General features: G+C 38.8%; 1 protein-coding gene across 4 annotated transcripts in view; it reads right to left on the bottom strand.

Annotated features, from left to right (window-relative positions):
• Positions 1-27952, bottom strand: part of DENND1B (DENN domain containing 1B) — a 151173-nt gene that overhangs the window by 97560 nt on the left and 25661 nt on the right. For all 4 annotated transcript variants that reach the window (XM_040072614.2, XM_040072616.2, XM_040072613.2 and 1 more), the window contains exon 3: positions 13617-13660. In XM_040072614.2, the coding sequence (XP_039928548.1) occupies positions 13617-13660 (44 nt within the window). The remainder of the gene's footprint in view (positions 1-13616; positions 13661-27952) is intronic.

Genomic DNA, 27952 nt, shown 5'->3' with positions numbered 1-27952 from the left:
ACAGTGCTATTAGTGAAAATAATAAACTCTAACAAAACAGAGCAAACAGAACAGGCTAATGAAAGCTTCAGAAATTTCCTAAACATTTCCAAATAGTCTCTCACTTCAGGCTAATAAAGCTTGTTTTTCCTGTTCCAAAGAAATAGTATTTTATTCTTTTTCTAAATCTGCACCTATTCTCACACTATAGGAAGTGTTTTTTCTCTTCACTAACAAGGATTTTAATTGCTGCCTGGTGAGCTTAGCACTGACTCAGAACTGGGTAAGGAAATGTATTCATTTATGTTCCCCATTGTATTCTCTCGGAATAAATTATCGCGTGAGGAAAAGAAAACAAAAACAAAAAAATCAAAGGTATTAGCTCAATATTTTGACTAAACAACCTGAAAATTACGGGTGTGTTTTGCAGCGTTGCCCGGGCCGAGCGACAGGCCAGGGCTCCCCCAGCGCAGCCCGGCGCTCCCCAGCCAGACACGTGCGCGCAACTTCTGCGGAGCAGCCACGCTCGCTTCCCAACTGGCAGGAGCATCCCTCGGGGGACAAGTCTTTAAACCTCCGCACTCTTTAAAATTCAACCAGCCAGCAGGTCTATAGACTGGTGTATAAACAGTATAGACACACACACACACACAAAAAAAATCCTCTCTCAGCTTATGTCAGTGACAAAGCAGCTCAGCAGTTGACTGCTTCTCCCCTGACAGTGTAAACCGGGTTTACACAGATCAATAGATGGAAGTCCTACCTGGCTTCCAGGGCTCAGTTTTCTCCCTTAATTACAGGTGCCATTCAGATTTTTAAAATGGAAGAAAACAAGATGCCCCCAAGATGCTCCTAGATGAATTTAAAATGGAGACGATATTATACAGACATTCACATTTGTGTACATATTTGTGCACAATTACAGCTGGTAGTTGCAGCGATCTCTATTGGATAAAACTGGAGCTCTGCCTCCGAGCAGGTCTTCATTTTCAAGGTCCCCTCACCAGCCTGGACTTCCTCCTGAGTCAACTCAGAAAAAAAAAATAACCTTATTTGCTGTCTTTTACATTCACTACTTGATAAAATTATGTATTTATTTCTGAAGACAGGTCTTCAGAAAGCAAAATGGTTTGATTCATGTGTCCCATGATTATTTCCTCCTCTGGCTCTCACAGTATTAGTGCTTTCAGAAATGGTCCTTGTGTCATAAACAAGGTGTATACAGGGGGAAAACGATAATGATGTAAAAGAAAAAAATTAAAACCCACACAAGTAAAGGATTATCTATTTGCTTTTAAACACTGACTAAACCTCTATAGGTGCATACAAAATTGCGTTTAATTGCTAAGTTAAAGGATAATTATCTCGTTCCTCATGCAAACTCAAAGAGAAAGAAGAAAATCACAAAATTAGTATCATGTGAACTGTGACATGCTGCTTCCCTTGGAAAAAAAAAGCTTAAGCAAAGACAGAAATGGTATTTACAAAAATATTTCCCTTATATCTACAGCACAGCAGCAGAACCCCGCACTCTCACAAGCTCACAGTGCAATGCTTTATTAATTCTCTCTCATCAGTTGCACTGTCCAACTCCAGCCTGGCCTGCTCATGCTCACTGGCTCTACAATAGGAAGACATTACAGAAGCCTGAAAGGTAAGAATTATTTAGCATTCCTTGCTTGTTTTGGTACCCACTCAGCTAATTCTGTGCATCAGCATTTTATAAAACAATGTAAACAGTGGTAGAAAATGCTTCTGAATTCAAACATGCCAGCTTTGTGGGACAAACAGGTCCTGAGAACCTTGTACTCAGGAAAGAAACACAGTCAGGAGACAACTTCTGGCAGTTTCGCCTCCAGATATTTCAGATTTGCCTCTGGGTCTAAAGACAAATTATGAAGAATTCCCTGAAACTGTTTTACATAAACATTAATACCTAACAGCAATTACTAATTGGCTTGCTAGTCATATCCACCGTGCAGTCCCACCAAAGTCCTGTGCACATCGCACCATTTCATTTGCAGCGTGACACCACAGGATGGGTGTAACACACCTGTGTGACGTGGGAGTCTCAGTGCCAAGTGGGTGGCCAAACACAGAGCCGTGGATGTGCCTTCTAAGCTCCACCTGCTGGAACACTTCTATTCACACAACATAGAAAATCTGTGGAATCGCAGCTCCCTAAAAACAAACCTGCTCTTTTCAGCTAACACTTTCCAGACTAACTTGCAGATAGTGCTGCTTTATTTGACAGCTCTTTCTATCCCAATAGAGCTGCCATATAACACTTCATACATCCCTGACAAACATGCAAAGAGGAAGGAGGTTCTGGACCACGTAGCAGAAGTTGTCACTAATGGATTCAAGCAAGATTAAAATTCCACTAAACTGAGCTACGTGTACATTTCTACAACCACAGATTGTTTTTACGCACAGAACAAATTCCACTCCACTGCTGAGAACAATTTTTGATCCTCATTTAGTTGGCTAACGTGTAAACCACAACTGGCAAGGCCCTACAGCCCAGTGACTGACATTCAGAGGAATCAGGGTGCTCCTAATGCTTAAGCACAGAGCCTTATAGAATACTTGCTCTCTAAAAGGTGTTTGCATCTTTTAAAAGCTTATTCAGAGAAACATTCATTGTCTAAAATGAATATAGAGCTGAATACCTGCAAAGGAGGATGAGATCACTTACAGAATTTCAGTGAGATTTAATTTCTCTTGTTCCTGCTTCCTATCTCCTCCACCCGGCCACCACCAAGTTACATGCCTCAGGAAAAGATGCCAGACAAGCAGCTGAAGATTTTTAGCAGCTCAGTCTGGTGGCTTTGTGCTCTACACAGCAACAAGGGCATAGGTAAGGGCACAGACAGAAAAGGCAGCAGGACAGGAAGACTTTAGACAACAAGGTAACGGCATGAGGCTGAGACCTTAGAGAAGCAAAGTCACATCAACAAGTAACTCTTGCAGAGGCGGCCGCAGAGGCCTGAAGGTCAGCTGTACCTGTGACTCAACCTGGAGGTGATTGCTGCAGCATCACTTAGAACCAACAGCACGTTAAATATACAAAATGAAATGGAAAAAACCTCTAAGGACCAGAACAGTGGAGGACCAGGGAGTGGTGCTCTATGCTACAGGATGCCCTTGCCCTGCAGAGCAGACTAAGGAAGGTGTCCCAGGCAGCACACTTTTTACTGCTTTCACTGCAGCTTTCAAAGGCACCTCACAAGAAGGAAAACTAATCCTGCGTGATTAATCTCACTGTCCTACAAAACTGAGGAATAAGACTTTCTAAACAACCACAGAGCAAGTTTTAAAATTCAGAGATTTTACTAAATTATAAATTCTTGGAGTCTCTATTTGCCTAATTGCTCCTGAATCTCATCATATAATCAGACAAAAATAAAGCCTATTTTAGATAGTTGTGTCCAGCATAGCATACAGGGAATCAATTAAAATAACAAGCTCAGTTACAAACAGCAGAATAAAACCAACATGAGCACAGGTTAATTTTCCTGCTCAAAGAAAACACCCTTCAAATTTCCTGGAACTCATGATAAAAACATAAAAACTGACAACGCTCTTCCTCCCAAAGAAAGTTCCCCTTAGAATAAGTTTAGATTGAAATGTTACCATCTGCCTCTACTACTGGCAAGGCAAACAAAAACAAGATAAATATTACTTCACCACACATCTCTAGCATGCATGTAATATTAGTATTCCACCCAGCAAAAAATAGTTTTCCCTCTGTTCCCTGACTCATGTCAGGGAGATCATCATTCCCTAGACAATATCAGAGTTGGGAAAAACAGGAAACATGCCCTTCCATCTCCACTCTTGAGATTACTATGTGAGCAATATTTAACTTTTAAGGTGGTAGAGTATTTTCTACATTTAAGAAAATTAATTAAATTTTGTAGCCAAAAAAATAAAAGGAAAAAAAGGGCACCACACCAGTGTGTGACACACAACTTTCTATCACTATGCAGCAAGGTAAAAGTGGCTTTTTATAAATAAATACTTTCCATGTCTCTAATACTATCTGGGAACTCAACAGAGAAGTTCTCTTCACTAGAATTAAAGGAGACATCATTTTCTAAATCAAAATACGTAAATCTGAAGGTCAGGTTAAAATCCCTGAGTCATCCTGCACAGCTAAGGGGGCAGCAATACTTGTTTCAGTCAAGACCTCTTCAGCTCTCCCCCTGCTTACAACAGCAGTTAAGATGCAACTCTGGCAGCAGTGCTGAGAACCTCCTGCACATCCTGTTCAGATGCTCTTTCTCCACTGGTGAAAAAAATAATTACTGTAAAAGAAATCACAGATTGAAAAACTGGTTCCTAATTATTTGTTTTACTGGTTATTTTTTTCATTCCACCTTTTAATATTCTGATAGCAAGGGACAGAACTGAGCCTATTTGCAATAAACTCCACTCTACCTATTCAATATATTGCTTTAAAGTGAAGATTGCAGTCTCAGAAATGTCTGCAAAACAGTATCAAAGAATATCATGAGCAGAGAGTTTTGACTCTGGTCAAAAGGCTCCTATTTGCAAGATTTCCTTCTCAGCCACCAAGAAAGGCTATTTATAAAAGAAAAATTAACTATAAAAGAACATTACAGATAATGAATATCTGCATTTACATGAAAATGAAATATACTGAAAAAATCATAACATTTCAAGCATGACAAACTACTCCAGATGCAACTTGATAGATTTCAAATTGATTTTAATTCCAAGCATATTTTGTTCCAAATATAGTCCAAATTTTTTTTACCCTCACTAAGTACTGCATTAGCTACTTAAGTCCAGAAACAGAGAGTGTCTGGAAATAGCAAGGAAAAAGCAAATTCCTTGTCTACAAAGCTTTTAGTGAACAACTGGCCCGCCCAGTAAATACCCAGTGCTGGTGTACAGGGAGAGGTCAGCACCAGCTCTGCATACTGCTCCTGCTCAGGCTGGGCAGTGAAACTGTCTAGTAACAGCACGTGATGCTCTTCCAGAATCACAACTTCCCACTGGTTATTTCATACAATGACTGCACAGCATAGGCCATGAAGATATCCTGATTTCACTAGCAATTCAGAAACTCAGTAGTCAGAAAACTGAGCATCATGCAAATTAGGGAACAACTTGAGTGCCACGCTGAGAGAAAGCATCTGTAGTAGAGAGTGATTTATGCAGATAAACGAGGTGAGGCAGTCCAAAAGCCAAACCCTTGTCTGGGCTCATCCATGCCTAAATGTGTCCCCTGTGGGACAAAGCTGGCTCCCACGGCTGGGTCAGCAGCAGGGGAAGTCAGAGAACCGCATCACCCTGTACAGGGTACTGAAACCAATGACGTGGGGGCCGAGTTTCTTGGGCTACAAGAATCTAAAGAAAAGAAAAGGAACTGAGAAAGGAAATCAGCTTCTAAGGAACCTGCTAGTATTATAATCCCTTAAATAAAATTATTTGTGATATTTTTATAAAGGAAACACTTATTTCTTTTTTGACACTCAGCAGAGGTTACATTCTAAGCTTCATCATAATTCAGCTTAGTAAGAATTGCTTGCAGTAGGAGTTCTTCAATACTACAGTGAGATATTATCAAGTGTGTTGAAAAACGGAAGGAAGATGAAACAACTCCAGATGAAGGACCAAAGAGAGAAAGGGAAGAAGCAAACAAGCATAAATTTGAAGTGTTAACTTGCACCTAGCATTACCCAATGCAGACAAATGATTATCCCAAAAAATAAAGTGCAGTAGACATACAACTGGGTGTCTTTTTCCCAGGAAGATATGCAATGTACATGCACTTTACCTGTGGCTGAACCTGTCCACACCTTCTGGCTCCCTGCTCAAAGCTCTGGCACCTTTATTTCCAGCAATAACTCTGCAACAATTGCAGGTTAGTGTTGCTGCATGTGAGCATCAGTCAGCCACCTCACCACTCAATCAGCGCAGCTTTGACCTCTGGTACAGCATAAGCCAACTCTGAACAGCTAAGACAAGAGGGAGGCAGCTTTCATCAGCAAGCCAGTCAGCACAAGCAGCTACAGCCAAGAAGATTTTCAGCTCCTTCACTTTGATCGGAAGAATGAAACTGCCCATGTTCAGGGAAGACACCCATAAATCTAAATCTAGCATTCATGACACTTACTGAAAAATTAGCAGAAATGCTGTTCCTGCAGTAGGATTTCTCTGTCAATTGACAGAAGTCTTCCCTCTTCCAAAATTTAGTTTAAAATTCAAGAATGGGTGCACTGAGTGTTCACTGGCCCAGTAGATTTTCTTTAATCATTGCATTAGTGCCTCATGAAGTATTAAGGGCAGACATAAGATTTGCACTGTACCCTCAGAGACAGATGATTTCTCCTATGTGGATCTTTCATTTCCAAGTATACATTTATTAATGACTGCACACAGAGACAGACACACAAAAGCCAGAAACTCAACACCTCTGCTTAGAGGTGAAGCAAGTAGAGTGTACCAGCCAGGTAGTTCAAAATGCCTTGAAAACTTTACCAGAAATAGTTATATTCTGATGGATTAACATATTTCCCTTCCTGATAATGTGCCTGGAACTTCTTCACCTTCCCTTATTCCTAGTCCAAGACCCCAAACCAGGTAGTCTGGATCCCTAGCTGCAGTCCACTAATCACCCTCGTTCTTGCTGTTCCTGATTTTAGTCCCATCAAATCTTGTTCTTTGCCTGGTTCCTTGATTTCATCGCATGTGGATTATGCACTTTGATCCCAAACCATTTCCTAACACAGGAATATGTAAAAGAGTATTTTATTTAACAAAATATCAGTAAATTATTTGAAGTGACACTTCAAATACCTGTAGCAGTAACAGTGAACCAATGTACCTCAAATGCTCTCCCAGTTCTGCAGAAAAGTATCATGGAAAAGAGTCAAGAACCAAACACAGGGTTGAGGAATGTTACATTCAGTACTTACATTCATACAGAAAGGATAGGATATCCATCCCTAAAAGTGCAGCAGAACAAGCCTGAGACACAAAAACAATGCTGAAAGTAAAACAGAGGCAACACATTGAAGACTGAAATGGAAGGAGGATATCAAGGAAGGAGATGAGAAAGTACAAGGTATCTCAGAATAAGGAATTAGGGGACATTTGACATTAGGGAATATTCTGAGGGCAGCTGAGGTCAATCAACAACGACATCACGCATGACAATTTGGCAGCCTTCCTGGAAGATGTTCCAAATGATTGTCATCGCTACTTCAGCCATCAGTTAAAGTTTTTCTTCTTCGGTTCCACACATCACTGTAGGCTGGAATCTGATTTGGCTTTGAAATAAACCAAATCAGTAACAGTTATTTTCAATAGGCTGATACAGAATAGCTGACAGACAGTCAAATATTAATTCTGTATTTATTTGAGCAAACAGAGAAAAAAACTACTTCTAAAAAATGTAGCCCCCCAATATCACAGCTGTATGGTTTTAAAAAATGGCTAATGTACCAGACAGTCTATTAAAATGCACATAATTCATTTGACTCAAAATGAAAACATATCTAACAAGTAATTCCATTCATCTGGCCCTTTTTCACCCAGCCTTAAGATATACAAATGTGTGCCTTTTCACCAGAACACAGCAGCTGGGAATGAAAAGAAAAGCATTCAAATGATCATTTTCACATCATATTCCATCGTCTTTTCACCAGCTTCTCCCCAGTCTTTCTTTGAGTCCCATTCTGTTACAAGAGAGCTGCTTTTTAGATCAATTCATATTTCCATAATCCACACTGCTGGTCCTCTCTCTCCTCCCCAGGGTGGACTAACCCCTGCATCCAGAACTATGGCTTACAACTGCCATTAAGACCAGTAACGGTAACAAGATAACAAAAGAGCTGGTAGAGATGAGGTTAGCCAGTACCATATGCTGATCAAATTCAAAAATTTTAACTTAAAAGCTCTATAAAACAAAAATCCCACAATTCTGAGAACAAGTATACTTCATGTTGCCACCTGTCCTCAAAATTTCAAGGAAGTACCAAGTTTTTGGTATTTTTATAATTTTATAATATCCTTTTATAATTTTAAAAATTTTAAAAATGAAAGTCTCAAAGATTTATTCTGCCTCTTTTGGGATGAATTAAAAGAAAAGGTTGAGAAAGCATCTTGGGATATTCACATCTTGAATGATTTAAGGGTCTCAGTGATTCTGGGTGTTCCCAGCACGTCTACATGGGCAGTTGTTCCACAGAATATTTATCAGGACTGAACAGATCTTTTCTGTTCACACAGTGCAGTTAGCAACTATAAATACACCTCTGAATGCTTTCCTGATAATCATCCATCAGCTGGGATTTGCATAGACAAAAAGCATTGCTGCCTTACACACACAATATTTTTCAATAAAAACAGTATGTCTTCCGAACACAAAGTGTCAGAAAATCACTTCATCTTAACCAGATAAAGTTCCCTTGCATTGTACAAAATTCCCACATTGCCATCATCTCAGCAGGAATAATTGCTTTCCACAAAGACTCAAGTTCCAAAATACCCTTAACTAAATATAATGTGCAACATTTAGACAAAAACACTACAGAAAGTTATTAATCTCATTAGATTGATTCCTCCTTTCTCATATCAATGCACCCAAATATTAATCATACTTATTAATACACAAACAACAAAGTCCCCAAATCCTTTTTAAGATTTCCTGATAAAAACAATCCCACAAAGCAAGCACCTATCTAGTTAGCAGAAACATTTGAAACATGCATTTAATGCCTCATCAGAATACAAGAACAAAGCCATCTCATGCAGAAAGCTGGTGAGATGCATCCCCTAACAGCACGCCTGCAGCCTTAGAGGGAGTGTAAACAGCCTCGTTGCTCCTGGATTCCTGCTGCTCTCTTAAGAGAGCACAGAGGAACACAAAATCTCACTGCTGGCTTCCACACATTAGTTTGACCAAGAGAACAGATTTTAGCTTGCTTTTTGAGACTATTAAAAAAAAAAACAAACAAAAAACCAAACCAACTTGCGCTATTATTTAAATATTTAAAACAAGAATATAATCTTTTTCATGGTAACCTCATTTATGTATTTGCTGCCATGATCCATGCAATTAAATATTCCATCCTGAAAGAAACTGAGTCTTTTGTCTCCAATCAGATGCTCATGTAAGCCAGTCTTAAACATACACTGAAAGCCAAGTGTGTGACTGGTGCTTTGCTGCAGGAAGACCAACACATTGGTACTTCTGAGGATTTATCCTTTAAACAGCTGCATATGCACCTATATATCTTTATACATACAAATGTTTTCACATGGACCAGGTAGATTTACATGTATAGTATCAGACTTTCATTTGAGTCACTATAGGACACAAAGCTCACAATTGAGCTTCTCCATAGTGTGATACAGTGAAACTAAAGCCCAGATGTTATGTAAAATATGAAATAACAAAGAGCATTATCCTAACTTCAGAGAAAACAGCAGAGATTCCTCACATGGGATGCCATATCCCTTAGTCATTACTCATCTGCAGGGTCTGGGAAAAGCCTGACGTGGGAAAGCAGATTTAGACTGCTTGTCTTAGAAAGCAACAGGAGATAGGAAATCTGCAACACAACCAACAGTCTAATGCAGAGTCTGAATTCCTTCTTAACCCACATTTTCAGTTAATAACACCTTGTTATATTTATTACTAAAGTGGCTCCTGGTAAGACCATCTCCTGATATTAGCTATTTATGTCATTTTCCTGGTGAGATGTTTCTCACCAGCAGTGAAGGTGAAGGCTGAAGCTAGAAAATATTATGTGATTAGAGGGGCAGAGAATGAGAACTTTCAATGGACACTGCATACTACAGGTAGAAATCACTTTGGGTCAATAGGCCATCAGATTAAAAAGTTACTGAGTTCTTACACAGCTAAAAATAATACCCAACATACCTGTAATTACTAAATGAATAAGAAATGTTGGACCTCACACGCCTCAAAGGTTAAGATAACACAGAAAGCAGCACCGCTTCTCGCACAGGCACTACCTGCTGCTGGTGCTTATCAGCGCCGTGCCCTCCTCCTTCCTTGTGCTAACACCACTCTTATCAGGAATGTTTCAACCCAGTGAAGTTGGTGGGAGTGCCAGTGTTTTTATTTGCTGAACAGACATGATCAGAGCCATAGCTGAGACATGTGGACACATGTGACATCAACAGGGTTTTGCTACTGACTGCACTGCCACAAGGAGACAAGCCAGCGCCAGGAGATTGCGGCTCTGCCGGGCGACTTTAACTTCTGCAGATATCTGTTTTCTTCTTCAACAGTCAGCAAGTACTTCACTTTGGAAGCCAATGTGTTGTTTTCATTTGGGTTGCTTTCCTAAAGCCCTCAAAAATCCTTTCTTCTAAAAAACAAATGGAATTTTTCTTCCAGATATCACAGCCTTATTATTTTTCTAAAGACTTCCATTTAAAAATGGGCTTGTAACACTGAAATTAAACGCTAGTTTAACCAGTCTGAACAAACAAAATAGCAATTTCAAGGTTAAAAACATACATATCTTGTATCATGAGATTTTTTGCATAAAAGGGAATATTTGAACATACTACAAGACAATGCCTCTAGGAATATACATTCAAAATACACTTTTAAGAAAATAAATAGCCCATTAAATGGCTAGAACTCATTCTTCATCCAAATCTGAGCATGTGAGGATAATCACAGAAGAGATATATATGCTCAAATTAGAAATCTTCACATTTTTTCTGCACTGCTGAGATTATTCACAACTTTTTCAATATTGTCAAACTCATTTTTATAATGCCAGTACAACAAAAACTTGTAACCCTATGATGTCTCAAACAAATTAGTTCTTCTGGCTCTTGAGGCACTTTTTAATAAATACTTTCTTTGAAATGGTAGTATGTCTCTGTACTTTGAATTCTAACCAGCATGAGCTCATTTTTTCATTGATAGTTTTGAGTGTTACTAAAAATGGAATTACTCCCACCTCAAAAAGTAAAATAAAATGTAAACCAAACAAACAAAACGAACACCAAAACCAACAAGTAATCAATAAACACTTTCTGAAACACTCCTGGCAAACAGAAGTATCTTTCATTTCCTGCCTGAAAGCATTACTTTTTTTCCCTCCCCATTCTATGTTGTTCTCTTTTCCTTCTTATTCTGGCATCTGAGGAATTACCAGAGAGAAAATAAGTGGTTTCCCTGCAGTCTTTGCAGATAAGGAAATCAACAATGAATCCTGCAGATTCTTTTGTGGTACCAAAACCGTGCCTTAGTATTTCCTTTACTTCTGACAGACTGCGAGTGATTATGACAAATCCCTGGTCTTGTCTTCCTCCTGATCAACTGCAGTTTCTACATCCCATCCACAACAGATGGGATGTTTTGCAAAACATGAATTTGGAAAGTCAATATTTAAGAAAAAAAGTACACCAAAAGAATGTTGACCAGCATCAAAGAAAATGGCAGGGAAGAAGAAAAACAGAAGATTAGAGATAAGTAAGCACTGGGAAGTTCAGACATACTTGAAGGACAAATGTGAGAAAGAGGAGAAAAATGTCAGAATGGCTTAGACAAGTTTTCTTTGCATTATGAAAGCAACAAAAAGGTGACATGATAAACTGTAGAAAAATTCAGGAAGAGAGGAAAATATTTTGCCCACTGTTATCACATCTCTGTGCAAACAGACAGCCCTTCAATTTTAGGAAAGATGATTCTTTGGGATACATCCAAAAACTAACTCACACATTTTACATTTAAAATAGAAATGACTGAAACCCAGGACAGAGAATATTCTTCTTTTCTTTTAATTTTTTTTTTTTTTTTTTAAAACACTCTTCCACAAACTTTCATGGAAATTAGCCCTGATAGCTTTAGTGAGTTTTTGGGTTTTAAAGAAATTAAATCTGGTGGATACTCAGGTCTCCAATCCAAACCTACCGAGTTCAACATGCACACACACGTGCAGAGAAGGCTTCTGCTGATTTCACTTCATGACTTGGCTCAGGGGTTTGCTTTAGAAGCTGCTATATATTCTGTTTAAATCCAATGGTTCTAATAGGAAAATTTCCCTTGCAAGGAGAAGGATTAAAATATCCTGTTTTCCAGGAACACAAGCAATTTACCTGACACACCAGATTCCCTGCACAGCTGACACAATGTGCAGGCACAGGTTTTTCAGAGCCCAAAGGCAGAGCGCTGCCTGAGGCCTCTGGTGTTTATAGATTAGGTATGTCTATTGCATCTTTGTATGATTCCCCTCCAGTCTTTAGTGGGCTTCATCTTCTAATCATTTTTCTACACCAGCTGTTCTTTGAATAACCTTCGACTTGCTGAATAAGCTCCCATTTTTCTTCATACATAATTTCTCTCTCTCCTTTTTTTTTTTTTTTTTTTTAAGATTAAGTCTTTCTTGGGGAAAAAGAACAAAACAAACTAGAAAAAAAGAATTTAAATTACAATGAAGATGATCATTCTGCAGCCAGGATAATTATCAAAACTTGCTGAATGCCTAGCTGAGAACATGTAACAGCACACTTTGCTCATTTGTCACTGTTTTACAAGGCTGAACATTTCTGACTGATGCTATTCCCTAACCAGACATCCTACTTTCTGTTTGTATATTTATTCCTTTCATCATGAATCACCTTATAGCTGTCTTTATAGAATCTTGTATTATTGATTTTTTTAAAAAAATCAACAATTTATCAACATCTACTGTACAACAACACCTCCAGATAATCCACTGCAGTGATATTAGCAGTGAATATGTTTGCCTCAATATTAGTACAAAAACAAGAGGCAAAGAAGCCATTGAGAGATATTTATTCTATTTAGCTGCTTTTTGTATTTTGTTTTATGAAAATAAAAATATTTCCATCCAAGAAACTCTTGTAGAAGTTGCTAAAATAATAAAATTGATTAATTTCATTAAAGTTTAATATTAATAACTTTCATAAAATAGTCATGGGGTAAAAAACCCAACACACTAATTAACAGCTCGCTGTCACTACAAACAGTGAAATAATCCATCAGTTCTGTATGTATAAATTTTCCTTTGAGGATTAATTATAGATAGAATATAGGACTTTCACACTTTCAGAATCAGTAACTTTAGATCAGTCTCTTATAAGGGTCTGAGGATTTTTTTTTTTTTCCCCAAGCAAATAACTAGGGTATCTCTAAAATATTATTAAATAACTATCTAAAATCTTGCATTGAAAAGGATTAAAGGAACGGAATGCACACGTTCTGACATTAAGAGGACATACATGGATAGCTCTACAAATTTTTTCTTCTGGTGCTTTTTAATAACATCAATGTTTAGCAAAGTTTTAGTGATAATTTTTCCCACATTTTCCATTCCAAAACAGGTAAAAACCCAACAAGTCCAACAGGACCACCTGATCAGATACTCTACATCAAAAATAAGGTGATATAGAGAATTAGCACGACAATCCGTGCTCTACAACTGCTATTGCATATTCCTGTCACAGAGGCAATCTAATCACCAAGCCACCAGTTGGGTGAAGACTTCCACCCTGCTATCATTAGCATCTGCCTCTCCACAGCTGAATAGAAGAGATTTTTTTATTATTATTCTAACATTAAAAAAAGAGTTCAATTTCATGTTTCCAACCTGGTCTCCAAAGTCCTCCGGGAACTTCCACAGTACCACTGGATCTGTAAATAATTGACAGACAGCATTAATCAGAGGCAAAGGAACAGAGTATTACAGTCAGAGTACATTAATATTAAAGAGAGGGTCAGCTTAGCATCAAGATTTGAGGCAAGTGCAAAAATATACCTAAAAACTAAGGAAGATACTGGATTATTAAAAAGACGTATTTCATATTTATGAAACCGTATGTTTATTGCTTTACATATGGCAGCAGGTTATAATGTATCAAACTCTTCATATTCAATTCTTTATTCCTGGAATACTTCATTCTTTAACTACATTTAATTTTCACTTTTTAATTCAAGAGATAAAGAGATAGAAAACCCCTTTTAATTCCAGAGAAAAAGAACAGAAAATTTTAAGGAGAAATAAAGGCCTTTATAAAAGTAGAGGAAAATATATTTTGTGATTTTAAGGATAATACCAACATAAGCAGCATTCTCAAGGAAGAATTTAAAAGAGCTATCATGCTTCAGTATTTTCTGTTCAGAGCCATTTAAAATCAGCATTTCAATAATACCTCGAAGTTTTCATTAACCTCAAATAAACTGCTAATTATAAAAATAATCAATGTTATTTAGGCTACATATTAGTCTCCACTTAATATTGTTTTGAAAGCCTCTATCACAACAATGGGAGCCATAACCTTTCAACAAAAACACAAATTAGGATCTTCATCCTGCCCCCCCAGAGTTGTTAATCGCCTTTGATACAAATCCTTCCTGAGGTGCTACTGTTACCCGGCCACAAACACCTGCGAAGCCTCACAGGCTTCTAAAGAACAGATCAGCAGCAGTGTTAGTTCATCTACTGAAAGTGAAGTTATCCATATCTCTGCAAGGGAGACCCAGGGCAGTGCCAAAGCCTGGACCAGAGGCAGAGCTCTCTCATTTCTGCTCATGCCCTAGCCATGGTCAGGCAGATCCTCCCACCACTGACCACACGGCCAGCAGCAGCTCGCAGTGCCCGAGGGCAGGAAAACGAAGGAGAAACACAACAGTAAGTACCAGGAGACACTGCCTGATGGGAAATGCCACCTCTTGTCTGCCTCAGGGGCTGCTGGACTCCTGTCTTCCAATAAGCCAACGTCTGGGAAACTATTCAGATTTCCACTTCAGGCTCTAACACCAGCACTGCGTGATAACTCAAACTTCCTTCTCGTTGCTAGGTTTGACATCAGAACCACAGGGTTCTCCATTTTTGGCAAAGTACGGAGGTTTCTACTCTTCTTCGGGTCCCACATATGTTTGCTGGTACAAACTGGAAATTCAATGAGAAGGGAAATGCCATTGCTGGTGCCGTCATTCCCAGTGGCTGATCTTCAATCCTACCACTCAGCACGGAGCTGTCACACATGTACATTTGCTGCTGGCCCAGCCATGGAGAGCTCGTCAGCATTCTTCCTTCACTCCAGGCCAGATCTTAAACCAACAGTAGAAGATACATTTCAAACATGTTACAAAATTCAACTTGTCAATCAACGCAATGCAATTTAGATCTAATTTGTATCCAACTGAAATCTGAGATTTTCAATAAAAATTGAGGCATTTGACTCTACCTGTTGGACAAGCTTGGTTTTTCTCCTAAGAACATCCGGGAAAGATTCTGCAGCTATTATTTAATAAAATGTGTGTATTCTGCATGAGGAATCTTCCTCCATTACTATGGGGAGCAAGAGCTTTTGAAGGCAGATACAAAACAGAGATAAGATGCTATGTTTACAGGAATACGAGAGCAAAATTACAAATTAATTCTACATACTTAGAACAGAGACCTTTTTGCCTTGATCTGTTTTGAGCGTATTTAAATTGCAAACAAATCTCTATAATGACCAGGTACAAGAGGAGTTTTGACTATCCTTTAAGAGAGCTCTTGTTTTTATTCCAAATTAGTGTCATGAAAAAGAAAGCAATTACATATCAACAGTGATCCCTGATAAACCCAAGGAGGAGCAAGTACGCTAATATATCAAATACTCAATGTTAAGTAATCCATAAATTTCGTGCTAAAAAGCACTGAAAACTTGTGGAGTCCAAAAAATACTTGAACGGAGCTTGTAAATCTAATGCCATATGTCCACAAACATTTCAAGCATAAATTTCTCTTCGAAAGAGCAATCCCTCTGCACTCTCACTACCAGGTACTTGTTGGTGAAGCTGTAGCCCTGTCTGTCTCCTGCTGGTGCAGACTGTCACAGCTACATGGAGCCAGATGAGGAAACTGACCGAGATCAAACCAACTGTCTGAAACTTTTCAGGTCAGCGTTAACTAGATCAGTTCCCCAAAACCATTGGGTTTGCACCAGAAAAAAAGGAAGAAAAACTGGGGAATAGGGAGTTGTGGTGAGAAGAAAGCAGGACCGCTTCATGCGGCAGCACTCCAGCATCAAGCATTTGCTAAAGCTCGTGCAATACAAGCTGGTTACCAGCTGCCTCTAGTTCCATTTCTTATTACCCATTTCTTGTTCACAACTTCCCAAGTCTCGCAGCACCATTTATAGCTGCTTCTATTGCAAAACCCCAGCGCTATGGCCTGTGAGGAGGTGAGGGGACCGCTCTGCGGTGAGGCCGGGCTGCTGGAGCATCGCCAGCCAGGAGCTTGGCAACATCCTCCCTTCCCAGCAAAGAAGCCAGGCAGATGACTTTGGCAGATGTGAAGTACAGTTACATGAGAAACATTTAGTATAGTAAATGCTTTAGCAACACAGTAACAAAATCGCTGGGGTTCCTGAAATTGGACAGAAACGTAATTTCTTTCCTTCACTGTCCTTAGTGCAAATATAACTGCCAGGCTTCAAAATAGGAAGCAGATCACAATAGGAAAATATCCAAGCGTTATTTTAAAAGGTCACAGTCATGAGCGAAGAACAGTCTCAGAATTAAGCTAAACTTTGTGTTTGGGGTCAAAACATGGGTAAAATTTACACATCAATGAGGTGCCAACAGAGCTAACAGCATTCCACAGGGCCACCTTTTATCTATTGGCAACAAGATCAACAGCGCCAATAAATTCTTTTGGTGCCCTGATATCCCAACTAACAGAGAAAAAAACCCTAAAACTTTAATTTAGTGACATGCTCAACTTGCCATCTTCACTTCTCCTCTGCTCCAGTCTCCTTCTCCCCTACTCCTCTCTCCTACTACGCCAGTCTCACTTGAAATGGTAAAAACAAATCTAAAGTAAAGTCCAGTTCACGCAACTATATACGTATAACAACATGTACTTTCAGATCATGAAAGGATACCTATATCATGGGAGGATAATTAAATTCATGTGATCTAAACAGGAAGAACAATGCTTTTAATACTCCTCCTTGAAAACAAAAAAGAGCCAACATTAAAAAAAAAAAAAATATTCCTAACTCAATCCAAGAAAAACATTCAATGCTACACTCAGCAAAAATTACATGCCTCCAAGACTTGTCCAACTGCTTTGAGCTGGGTTTTGCAGCTGTTATTACTGGCTATTAACTGGTTATTTTAATAGGTACTTGCCATACATTTATTAAGTAAGAAAATCTGATGTGACTTGTGCTTCAAAAAGAAAAGTTACTATATTCTTTTTATGCCTTTACTCTCTGAAACCAAACCCTAACACCTATAAAAAGCCTCAGGATTTTATGATAATTATCCAAGTCTGGGATTGGTTTTTTTTTCAAAAGATTATGTTGGTTTCTACTTTTGGAGCTAGGCTCCAGAAGCATCTGATACATCTTTGGGGCAACTTCTCAAAAGGGCTGCAAAGGAAGAAACAAAAGGGTACTGATTTAGAAATAAAAAGAGAAAGTATAATCCAATTCTGCAACTTTATGCACTCTATCTTCAGGTTTACAAAGCTTGACTTTTCTTCTCCCTGAGGATTACTTTCCAGATACCCTGTCTGATCTGGGAATGTTAGGTCAATTTTATGCTGATTTTATGGGTGAGAGGATGAGAACCACTCAGAATTACCTGTTGTAGTCAGCTGAGGAACTACTGAATTTCTCCTCATTCACTTTTTCTAATACACTTTTCAGGACAAACGGTTTACACCGTTACATAAATTCTAAGTAAATGTAGCAGTAGCAAGAGGAAATTGCCAAGTGCACACATTAAACAGTTTGTGTGGTACATGTATAAATGCATACACTGTTGCATGTGTAAATGGATACTTCCACATACAAACAGCAATTTTTCCTATGCCTCCCACATCCAGGACATAAATCTCAGCACCTGCCAGAAACACTTGAAAATTCCTTTGCTAAATATCCTACAGCATTGGAAAGGACATCTCCCTTGGTACGAGCCAAATGAGAGACAATCCTGGAAAGGTTTGCTGAGGTACCAAAAGAGTGCAGTATAATTACAAAGAGAAAAGCGAGTCACATGCAATGCTCAAAAAGATAGTATTCAAGACATAATCTAGAGCTGCTCTAGAAGACAAAGGCAGGCAAGTGTGACACTCACCCACTAAGACAAGAGGAAAACATATGCAGATCTGCAAGGCAATTTCTCTCCAAAAATCTCTTCCTGTAGAAGTAAGGTCATAAAGCATGCCATCCCTATTTTCAGGAAAACAACCTCTAACACCATCTAACTTCTGTAACAAATCTAAAATACAAAGGTACTATTTCTCATGACAGAGCAGATCAGAGAAGCAGTACATTCTAAACTATGAAAAAAAGAGAAAGCTTTCTGAGTTGTAACTTTCCCAAAAACTGACAAGTTAAATACTGTCTAAAAATACTCTTCATAATTGTCAAACTTGCAGATTATAAATGCTACACAAAAATACCGTCAGATAAGGTAACTAGCAATTTGGTCATGGAACAGAAATTACAAACATATGCTGAAAAAGAACATCTCAGGTAATTCTCTTGGATAGCAACAGAGAAATTTCAGACACACAGCTAAGGTAAAATGAAACAGATTAATTAAGTAGTCCAATATTCTGGAGAGAGGAGGAATCTTCATCCCTGTTGGTTGAACTGAGCAGAACAGACAAAAAGACTGCCAAGCAGAGTTGGTCATGCTTGGGACAGAGGAATGGACTAGATAACTGCTTAGTATTCCACCAGTTATATTTTCTCTGATGCTGTACAGATTTTCATTGGAAAAAAGCTGTCACTGCAAAGGAGAAAGAAGAGACTGGGGCCAGGAGTTAAGGGGATAGGAAAGAAATGTAATGAGGAAAAGGAAGGTAGCAAAGCAAAGTTTATTGCAGACTATTCTTCCTTCTTGTCTGGAAAAAAGAAGTACCACATTTTTGTCCTTACGTGAACATGAGAATGTAATTAATAAATCTGAAATTATCTATCATTATCTCAGGGAACAGCTTTATAAAAACACATTTAAGCAATAAGCAGAATGGATTTCATTAGACTAAGTATTTTTTAGCAATAAAAAATTCGTTCTCTAAGTTTATGACAATGCTATTGTTTAAAAAACAAAGGTCTCTTACATATTTAAAATAATTTTCCAGAAACTGTCAACAGTACTTCTTATGATGTTTTCGTATTGATATAGTATTTAATACTCAACCAAATCACTACAACAGTGTTTCAGAAACAAAATAAGAGATGAACCGAAATGCGCAAGCCAAGGGTTTTTATAAATGAAATCATCTGATTAAAAAAACAGCATTCAAATGAAAAAAATAACTTCTTGCAAAAGAAGACTTCTGTATATCATACAAAAATCTGCCTGTTAACAGTTTCATACATGAAGTGCCAAAAATGGAGTAGAATGGGAGGCCCTGCTGCCAGAAGATCTGGCATGGTTTGAAGGATCAGTGGAGCACCAGCCAGCAGCAGGAGGAAGAAGAGCAGGATGCCGTGGAAAAGGGAAGAAGAAGGGAGTTACAGTATTTTCCAAGCATCAGTAATCAAAAGAAAAAACAAGAACAAAATACATTGAAGAAATTTGATTTTAAAAAACTGAAACTAAGGAACAGTCACTAACTTCTCAGGCACCTAAAACCTATCAGATTAAAGATAATATGCAAATAAAGGTGCCACTACAAAAAATACCTCTAAGTACAATTTTATACAAATCACACAGCAAAACATACTTATAGAACTATATCAAATCTTAACAATCCAGCAACTTCAACTCTTTTACTCACACTTTACTCACAAGCGTGCCTTCCTTAATTGCCTCCGCAATTTCAAACAATTCCTACTTCAGCAAACAGCAAAAGAACAAGACAAAATTTATGTCATTGACAATATCAGTTACAGAAAAATGTTAAGAAGTTCCAGTAATTATATTTGCCAGGTTTTCCTGCCATATATGAATACTGAGATTCTTCAGGGTCTCTAGGTGGGACTTGCCTTTCAAAATCAGCCACAGCATGGCCACAGCACAGCCACCCAGTGTCTCCTGTCCCTTCTCCCTCACCCACACCAGTGGTCTCTGACTTGTCTTCAACTGATTGTAAAGCTTATGCCCCGTTTTGAAAAATTATTCAGGCATTGAAGGCACCCATCTCACACTGGCATCAAAGGTGATATTTGCAGTGTGAGACTTTTGACATCTTTCCTTCCAACTTTTCTCATGGAAAGTAAAGTGTGAACTAAATGACAACAGAGTCAACAAACACACCCTACATACTGACCTTTGGGAAATAGAAAATGGAAAGTAAGTTTACAGCCTCAGTTACAGTCACCTCAGCTGTAATCTGTATGTCTTTGGGATTGCACATTTGCCAATCAGAAATGTGATTTCTGTGTCAAGTTCAGAAACATGATTACAAAGACCTTACTGGCAAGACAAAAACATCTTCCTTCCATGAGGAATGTTTTCCTAAGGAACTGTTTTTAACTGTAGTAATAACACCTGCAATTGAAGTAATTTCTGCAGGATGTATGCTTGAAAAAGGCTTCCAGTCACAAGTAGCACAAATTACTCATGGACTTATCAACTGGCTCAGAATTTAATTACATCTTCCTATAAACACACAACACTTAGCAAATGATTTCAGGATACCAGTGCTCACATCATGTTTGTGGAAACCCTGAACTTTGTTTCTAATACACAGAGGGGAAAATGGTACACTCTTGGTGATTGCGAAAGGTACACAAAGGTGACTCTCTAAGAGTCACTCAGCCCTTAACAAAAACCACATACACCCCATGATCTTCTCTACTCCCCATAAAAACCACTTGCATTTGAAGTCAGTGGGTCCAGCTCAGTCAGCCCCTCACAGCATCACGTCACAGCAACTCCACAGCTTTTAGGTGTTGGTCATTGCTGCCCCACCGAGGCATGAACAGCTCTCCTGCCAGTCTCAAGTGTGAGAACCTGATGCAGCTATGTCACACTGCAAAGCCATACATGAGATTCGCTGATTGTACAGTTCATCACAGAATTATTTTCAAATATTTCTATTTTTAAATTTATGTGACAAAGGTTCCTCAAGGTTTTAAGAAATGTGAGATCACTGTGCAAATACTGACCTCCCAACTAATTCCATGCAAGGCTCCGCCAAGTACACTGTAGAGAAGCAAGACTTTGTCAGGTTTTGGACCTGAAACTTCCTCCAGTCTTTCAGATTTCCCTGTCTGTAAGGCACTTGAAATAGGAAATGCATACTTCTTCCCCTTTTACAGGCAGGGAGATGGTTAAAAGTTCTAGCCACAACTTGACATCTCTTTCAGAGCTGCAGGTCAATCCCTTTTTGCTAGGAATTTGTCCCACTGAAGGACAGAGCAGTAAGTCATTTCAGCTTACTACAGACAGAAAGAAAGGGTCCTTTTGGTTGCAATGCTATTAGCCATGCTTCAGGCTAAAACCTTAATCAGGGTGAGAGTTCATTGCACAGATAGTACACAGATAAACTGAGTATGTTCATCCTTCATTTGGTCTCTTCACAAGATAAGCAGGGGTTTCTTTTACTCGGTAAGTCTTTAGAATGACCTTGTAAAGGATGGCAACTGTATGCCTTTCGAAGCTGTGTTATTCTTAATTTTCCTACTTCAAAGTTGCAATCACGAGTGAATCATGAGAACAAGGATCTAAGAACTAAGGCAGCAGAAGAAGCAAGTGGGCACCACATCTGCCTCCAGTCATTGCTAATGCTTTTTGTTTACGAAACAAAATACTTTGGCTATCCCTAGGTCTCTTGTTCAAAGAAATTTAAAGGAGACAGGCTGTGCTGTGATCTACTGAAATGAACAATAAACGAAAAGAGGAATACTAAGAGCATTCACCTTTGCAACCAAACAGAAGTTTTACACCCTCCTCGTAAGAATGAAAAAGTAACTTGCCACACTCCCTTGCAAACAGACATTGTGCAGGGGTTTCTTCATTTTAAATGAAGATATGGGACTTAAAGTTCTAAAAAAATATTGTGGGCCACATTAAATTTTCCTATATTAGGAAATATCCAATATTGATTTTAAGAAAGATCTAGAAAAGTTTGTGTATATTATTACCAAGCAATATGTACTAAGTAAGATCAGAAGAAGCAAAATTCCTGCCCTGCCAAGTACACTGGGGATGGACCATCACTTGCTCTCCCATGTCAGTGATGTCTGATCAGAAACAATCATTTTATCTCACAGACTACACTGCTATACTTGCTTTATGGAACCCACACACACTGCATATAGAAAAATCAAAAAGTTTTTGGCACATGACAAAAACTACATCTCAGTACATTACAGATAAACGAGTTACTGCCTCCTGCTTTACTCCAAGAAATACAAATTTGGTATCAGCTTGGGCATGAAACCAGGAATATATGTGACCCTGTAAAGCAAACTGATTGATTGCAGAAAACACGGAGTGATATCCAAGCCATTTTTGACAGGCGTTTTCCAAAAATAATACAAAAATAAATCTTACATTAGAGTTAATGCACCTTAAAAATATATTAAAGCAATAAAAAAATTAACCCAAAATCTTAATTCTTCTGCAAGTTTTTTTTTTTTTTGCTAAGCAGAAGTTAGTCCAGTCTTTAGCTACTTCAAGAAAAAATGAGTGTTGCAGGGGAGTGTTGCACTCCCTCTTGGCCAAAAGCGATATCATTACTGTCTATTTACATCACTTCTTGTCTGAACAGTGCAGCAACATTCCTTCCACTTTCCACTGGTGAGGACCACATCCTGGGCACAGCCCAACTGTTGGTACTTGACAGCACAACTTCCCACTAAATTATGCCCTTTGCCTTAAATACTGACTAGCACAAACAATAAAATGTGATTACTCAATAATTAACAGGTAAGTAACTACCTATTACTCAACTTACAGGGACAAATTACCTAAAGGCCAGAGCAATAGTGGAATACATAAGATGTTGGAAGAGCAATCCCACTGACACTGTCTTTACAATCAAGGACAGCTACAGGGAGAAGGAGTTAGATTCTCTTTTTATTGTTTTATTCTAGATTATTTATGACATTTTAATTAATACAGATACTACTGTATCATATGTTCATCCCATCGCTATGATTATGCTGTGAAACAAGACTAGGAATTGTACAATGATACTCTGCTCATGTGTGAGAAACTATGTTTGAAATGCATATTTCCAAATTCTTTATCCTTTTTTGATTCTCCAATTTATAGCATTTTCTACATGAAATTCAAACCTTTCATGTTTTGCGTACTGACTGTGGTAGGAAAGTATGGAAGTAGAACAGCACTGGAAACCAGGACCCAGCCTGGAAGATTTCTACTCCTCTGAACATCTCCAGCACTACAGCTGAAACATTTCCAACTTCAAAAGCTATAATTATATAAACCAACATTTCATAATTTTATATACGTAAATTAAAACAATCACAAACCTTAGTTACACAAAGCTCCAGAATTCTAACAACCATGATGGCTAGCCATAGCATACATACAGTTTGCTATATATGTAAACAGATCACAGACTTCTTTTAAAATATGTATTTTCTAGAATATTCTGATTCAGTGTTCACTTCAATCTTTGTTGTTCATGACACATTAAGCCAGAACAAAGATGAAGGAGCACTGATCAATAAGCACAAATCTTCTTTTGCCTTTCTTTTCCATCTTACCCCAAATCTATTTTAATATCATTAGGGGGAAAAATAAAACTCATCAGTCACCTGATGGAGTAATTCAAAACTTAACCAAACAGGGCTAATGGGTGAGAATTGAAATGAAAACACCTTGACAAAGAAAGCAATTTCTTTTCTTCGCACTCTTCAGAAGCTGTGGGTGATCGCTGTAATCGAACCATCAACGGTGAGGGGTCATCTGTCCCAAGGGCCCTTCATGTGAGCAAGAATCAGCAACAAAATATTTTAGAGGCTGGCCCACGTGCATTGAGCCCTGATATGTCTATGGCAGGCAGGTTGCAGCTGAAAATCAGTGTTTTGACGTTTTTCCCATACCAATCCTTAAAAGTCAACACTAAACTTTTGATAAGAACAAAACACAAAGAGCAGGTTAAGAGGTTGCTTACAGAAAAGATCAGTGTTACACCAACAGCTGAGATCTCCCCTGTCATGAAGTAATCATGCTTTAGTATCCAAGAGCCACGCTAAGAAAAAAGGCTACAGCAAACAACCTTTACATTTGCATTTATGCTACGAGTCCCCTCTAGGATTAGTTTTTGCAGCTAATAAAGATATACCAGTCACTTACCAAGCCACCCTCACAGAATCACCAAACCTTGGATTTCTTCCACAGAAAACAAACAAAACATCAGGAAAGGGTCTACCAGACATTTCTAAGGCAGCAACCACACACAATGCATGCTGAGACCCGGGGGCTCAGGCAGAGGCACCGCGGTTTTGGCACCTGACTTCCCAGGGAACGCTGGTCATTCTGATGCGCACCAAGGACCTCCCAGAACTGCAAAAGAGGTTGCATTTCACACCCCGCCCAGGGATGTTCCCAAATTGGGCACTTTTCTCTTACTAAGCCTTTTAAAAGGGAACACCGCACATGGCAAAAGGTTAACGCAATCTATTTCTTTGGCATCTTCTAACTGAAAAATATATTGATCTTTTAGTAAAATAAACTCTGACTTAGCTGCCAACTCTCTGCACCCTTCTTTCCATCTGTTTCAAAACTCTGAAGAGTCACAAAGTGGATAGAGAGGGAAGGAAATTTGTTGTTGTTGAGCTGCATTAACGTTATTGGTCACTCTCTGCTTCAGCAGAAGTTGAACACAGACCCAGCCAGCAGCAGAGTGCACTGGGAATTAGAAGAAGCACACTGTTTTTTCAGTCCCACCAGTTATCTGTTGCGTGACCTCAAGTCAGTTATTTCAGGTTCCCTAACACCATGAGGTCTTTGAAAATTTGATTTTTTTTTTTTTTTTTTTTGGATTCAGAAGAAAGGGCATTAAAAAGGGGACATTTCCCTGGGGGCCAACTTTAGTTATTTTAAAGCACAAGCCACACAAACACACATAAAACAAGTAAAGGCAAGACAAAGGGTTTTCTCACAGGTGTTTAGTCACCCAGGTCAAAATTTCCAATTACATGTTGGAGAGGGGTCAGAGATGTAAACAGCAACCTGAAATACATAAAGAGGCTGTACCAGAATGGTCTTGTGTCCTGCAGCCCTTGAGGCATAAGATCTGGATTCTGACTTCCTAATCCCAAAGCACATTCAACAACTAAGAAACTCTGCAGGACGGTTCTTGGAATCACATAATTCTGTGAATAAACAGAATACTATTGATTCAGAATAGAGAAGTAGAAGGGTGATGTAGATGCATGACATTAATTTACATTCCATTACGAAGTAAGGTGATGTGGTTTAAGTGCAATGCTCTTTTATCTTACAAAACCTCAATGCCCGATGCCTGCTTTGTCCAGTAAAATCTCAAATAAATCATGCACAAAATAGTGAAAATTAATTTAACAGTATGATAATAGCAGACAATATATTTCACTCTAACAGAAAAAGCTAAAGTTCAAACCAACACGCTGCACTCACATGGCCCATGAGGGGTCAGAACTCAACACATCCTTTGTAAATTGAGCCTTTCCAGAAGGCAAGGTCAGAAGCTGCCTTCTCCCATTTCAGCAGTCTGCACTCAACCTAACTGTTTGAAAAGTACAAAAACTTTTTTGTCAGAAGCAGTTACTTCAACAAAGGCACCCTGCGAGGTAACACGGCTCCGCTGGTGGGTGGGAGCCCAACCCAGGCCGGCTGCTGTGCGGGTTGGAGAGACAGGAGACACCAGCCAGGCATGGCAGGCCCCAGCTGGTCCATCACCCCCTCACAGAGGCAAAGCAGTAGCCCAGGGAGTGCTTCCCACCACGCAGAGTAGAAAGGAGAAAGAAAACAGCCCTGTACACACTTGGAAGAGCAGTGGGGTGGTTGCAGATGGGAAGACAAAAACTACAGGAAGAGAGCATTGCAGAATGATGGGCCATCCATATGTTTGAACTGAACAGTTCTGCCTCTTAAATAATGAAGGTCTTCATTTTTCCTTAAAGCATTACAGCAGAAAGTGAGATGAGACCAGGGAAAGCGTGAGTAATGCTTGTGTATGCACCATACAACAGTCAAAAAAATTTGCAGGGTGGAAAATTATATTATTGACGTGAAAGAACAAGGAAACACTAATTAATCAACAACAGCATAAATTAAAGTTACATCTCATCCGAAAATATTGGTTTACCAAATAAATCTGGTGCTAATATTTCCAAATGCGCCTACAAACCTGCACAATAACAGCTATCTACACACAAAATACACAAGGAGCTAAAATATACGGCACTACATGTAACATTATGCACTCTGTTACATTAATCTGTATGAAAATTTTCATTAAAAGTTCCCCTCTCAACCACTGCTCTTCTCTCACTGCCCAAATTCTCCATGTTCAGCGCTTGCATGGAAAGGCTTGATGCTATTGGAAGGGCTGTATTATTCTGGCTTCCATTCTCTGTGTACTTCAGCTTCTTCCTTGACACAGCTGATTAAACAAACCTCAGATTTCCTACAAGCCCCACATCACTAATCACTTCTGTTCATTTCACACCCATGTTCTGTCCTCCTGCACCTTCTCCATCTCCACCAGTAAGACAGTGCTGCTGCCATGGCTGCAGGTTCACCACTGGAAGGCTTAAGAGGAGAGCTCAATGGATCTGTATAGTTTGATAACAACTTGGTTACTTCATGGAGCTTTCTCTTTATTCTTTGCTTTGCTTCTGAAAATGGAAGACCTCCTGGAGCACAGCTGAGTTCTATAACTGTATGTAAGAACCTAGAGTGGCACAGTGTGTAGCTGGAATCAATGCTGAAAGAAAAATAATTTCTTATCTAAAGAAATTAGAGTCGTAACTGGATGAGCCTAAGAAAACAGTACCATGGTCTCATATAGTTATTTAACAGGAAAACAAAAAAGGCCAAGAACACTAAGACTTAATCACAGCTGTCAACCAAGCTTCATTAGGGAGGCAAAAGAATTTTTGGAGGAAACATTAAAATGTTTTCAGACAAGCCAGTTCCTGCATTAAAATACACTATGCTGCAGCAAAAACCAACCACTACCCATACACATATACTCCTTATCAAAAACAATTCAATATGCAGCTAGAGAAATCAGAAGTTGCTTTGCTTTAAGACAACAAATTCCATTTTTTTATTAATAAAGACTAATCATAATCCCTCATGCTGAAAATTTCATAATCAATGGGATAGAATGCCCTTATAAATTATGTCTGCATAAAATAAGGTATCTCCTTATAACATCTTTTTAATTCACTGTTATTATAATTAGTAAAAAAAACCCCATGGGATGCGAAAACATTGCTGCACTTTTCAAGTACGAAGACATACATTCTCCCTCAAGCATGCCTCAGATAACTACTCTCTTATCTTGAGTCTTCCATCACTCTGATAAACAAAATCCCTGAACTTTCCAGAGCAGGGAAAATCCACTAATTTCTGAAAATACTAAAAATAGATTTCAAGAGTCATAGATGTGCAAATATCACATCTTAATTTTAACAAGCTATCCCAAATTAATTATTATTGCTCAAATTTTTCATTCCTCTCAATCCACAGAAGATTAGGCAAATTCCATAGAATAACATTCTGCCTAAAACTGTAAAGTGTATTTCCTTTCTTCAGGGCAAATTCTGTTTAATGTATTTATCAATGGTTTGGATGAGGGGATCATGTCCACCCTCAATAGGTTTGAAGATGAAACTTAGTTGGGCAGGAGTCTTGGGCAGGAGTGCTCATCTGCTGGAGGGCAGGAGGGCTCTGCAGAGGGATCCGGGCAGGCTGTGCTGATGGGCTGAGGCCAACAGTATGGGGTTCAATCAGAGCAATCAGGTGCTGCACTTTGGCCACAGTAACCCCACGCAACGC

The sequence above is a fragment of the Hirundo rustica genome, chromosome 9 (genome assembly GCF_015227805.2).
Source record: "Hirundo rustica isolate bHirRus1 chromosome 9, bHirRus1.pri.v3, whole genome shotgun sequence".
Classification (NCBI taxonomy): domain Eukaryota; kingdom Metazoa; phylum Chordata; class Aves; order Passeriformes; family Hirundinidae; genus Hirundo; species Hirundo rustica.
The sequence above is the reverse complement of the archived record's forward strand: the minus strand, read 5'-3'. Positions and strand labels throughout refer to the sequence as shown.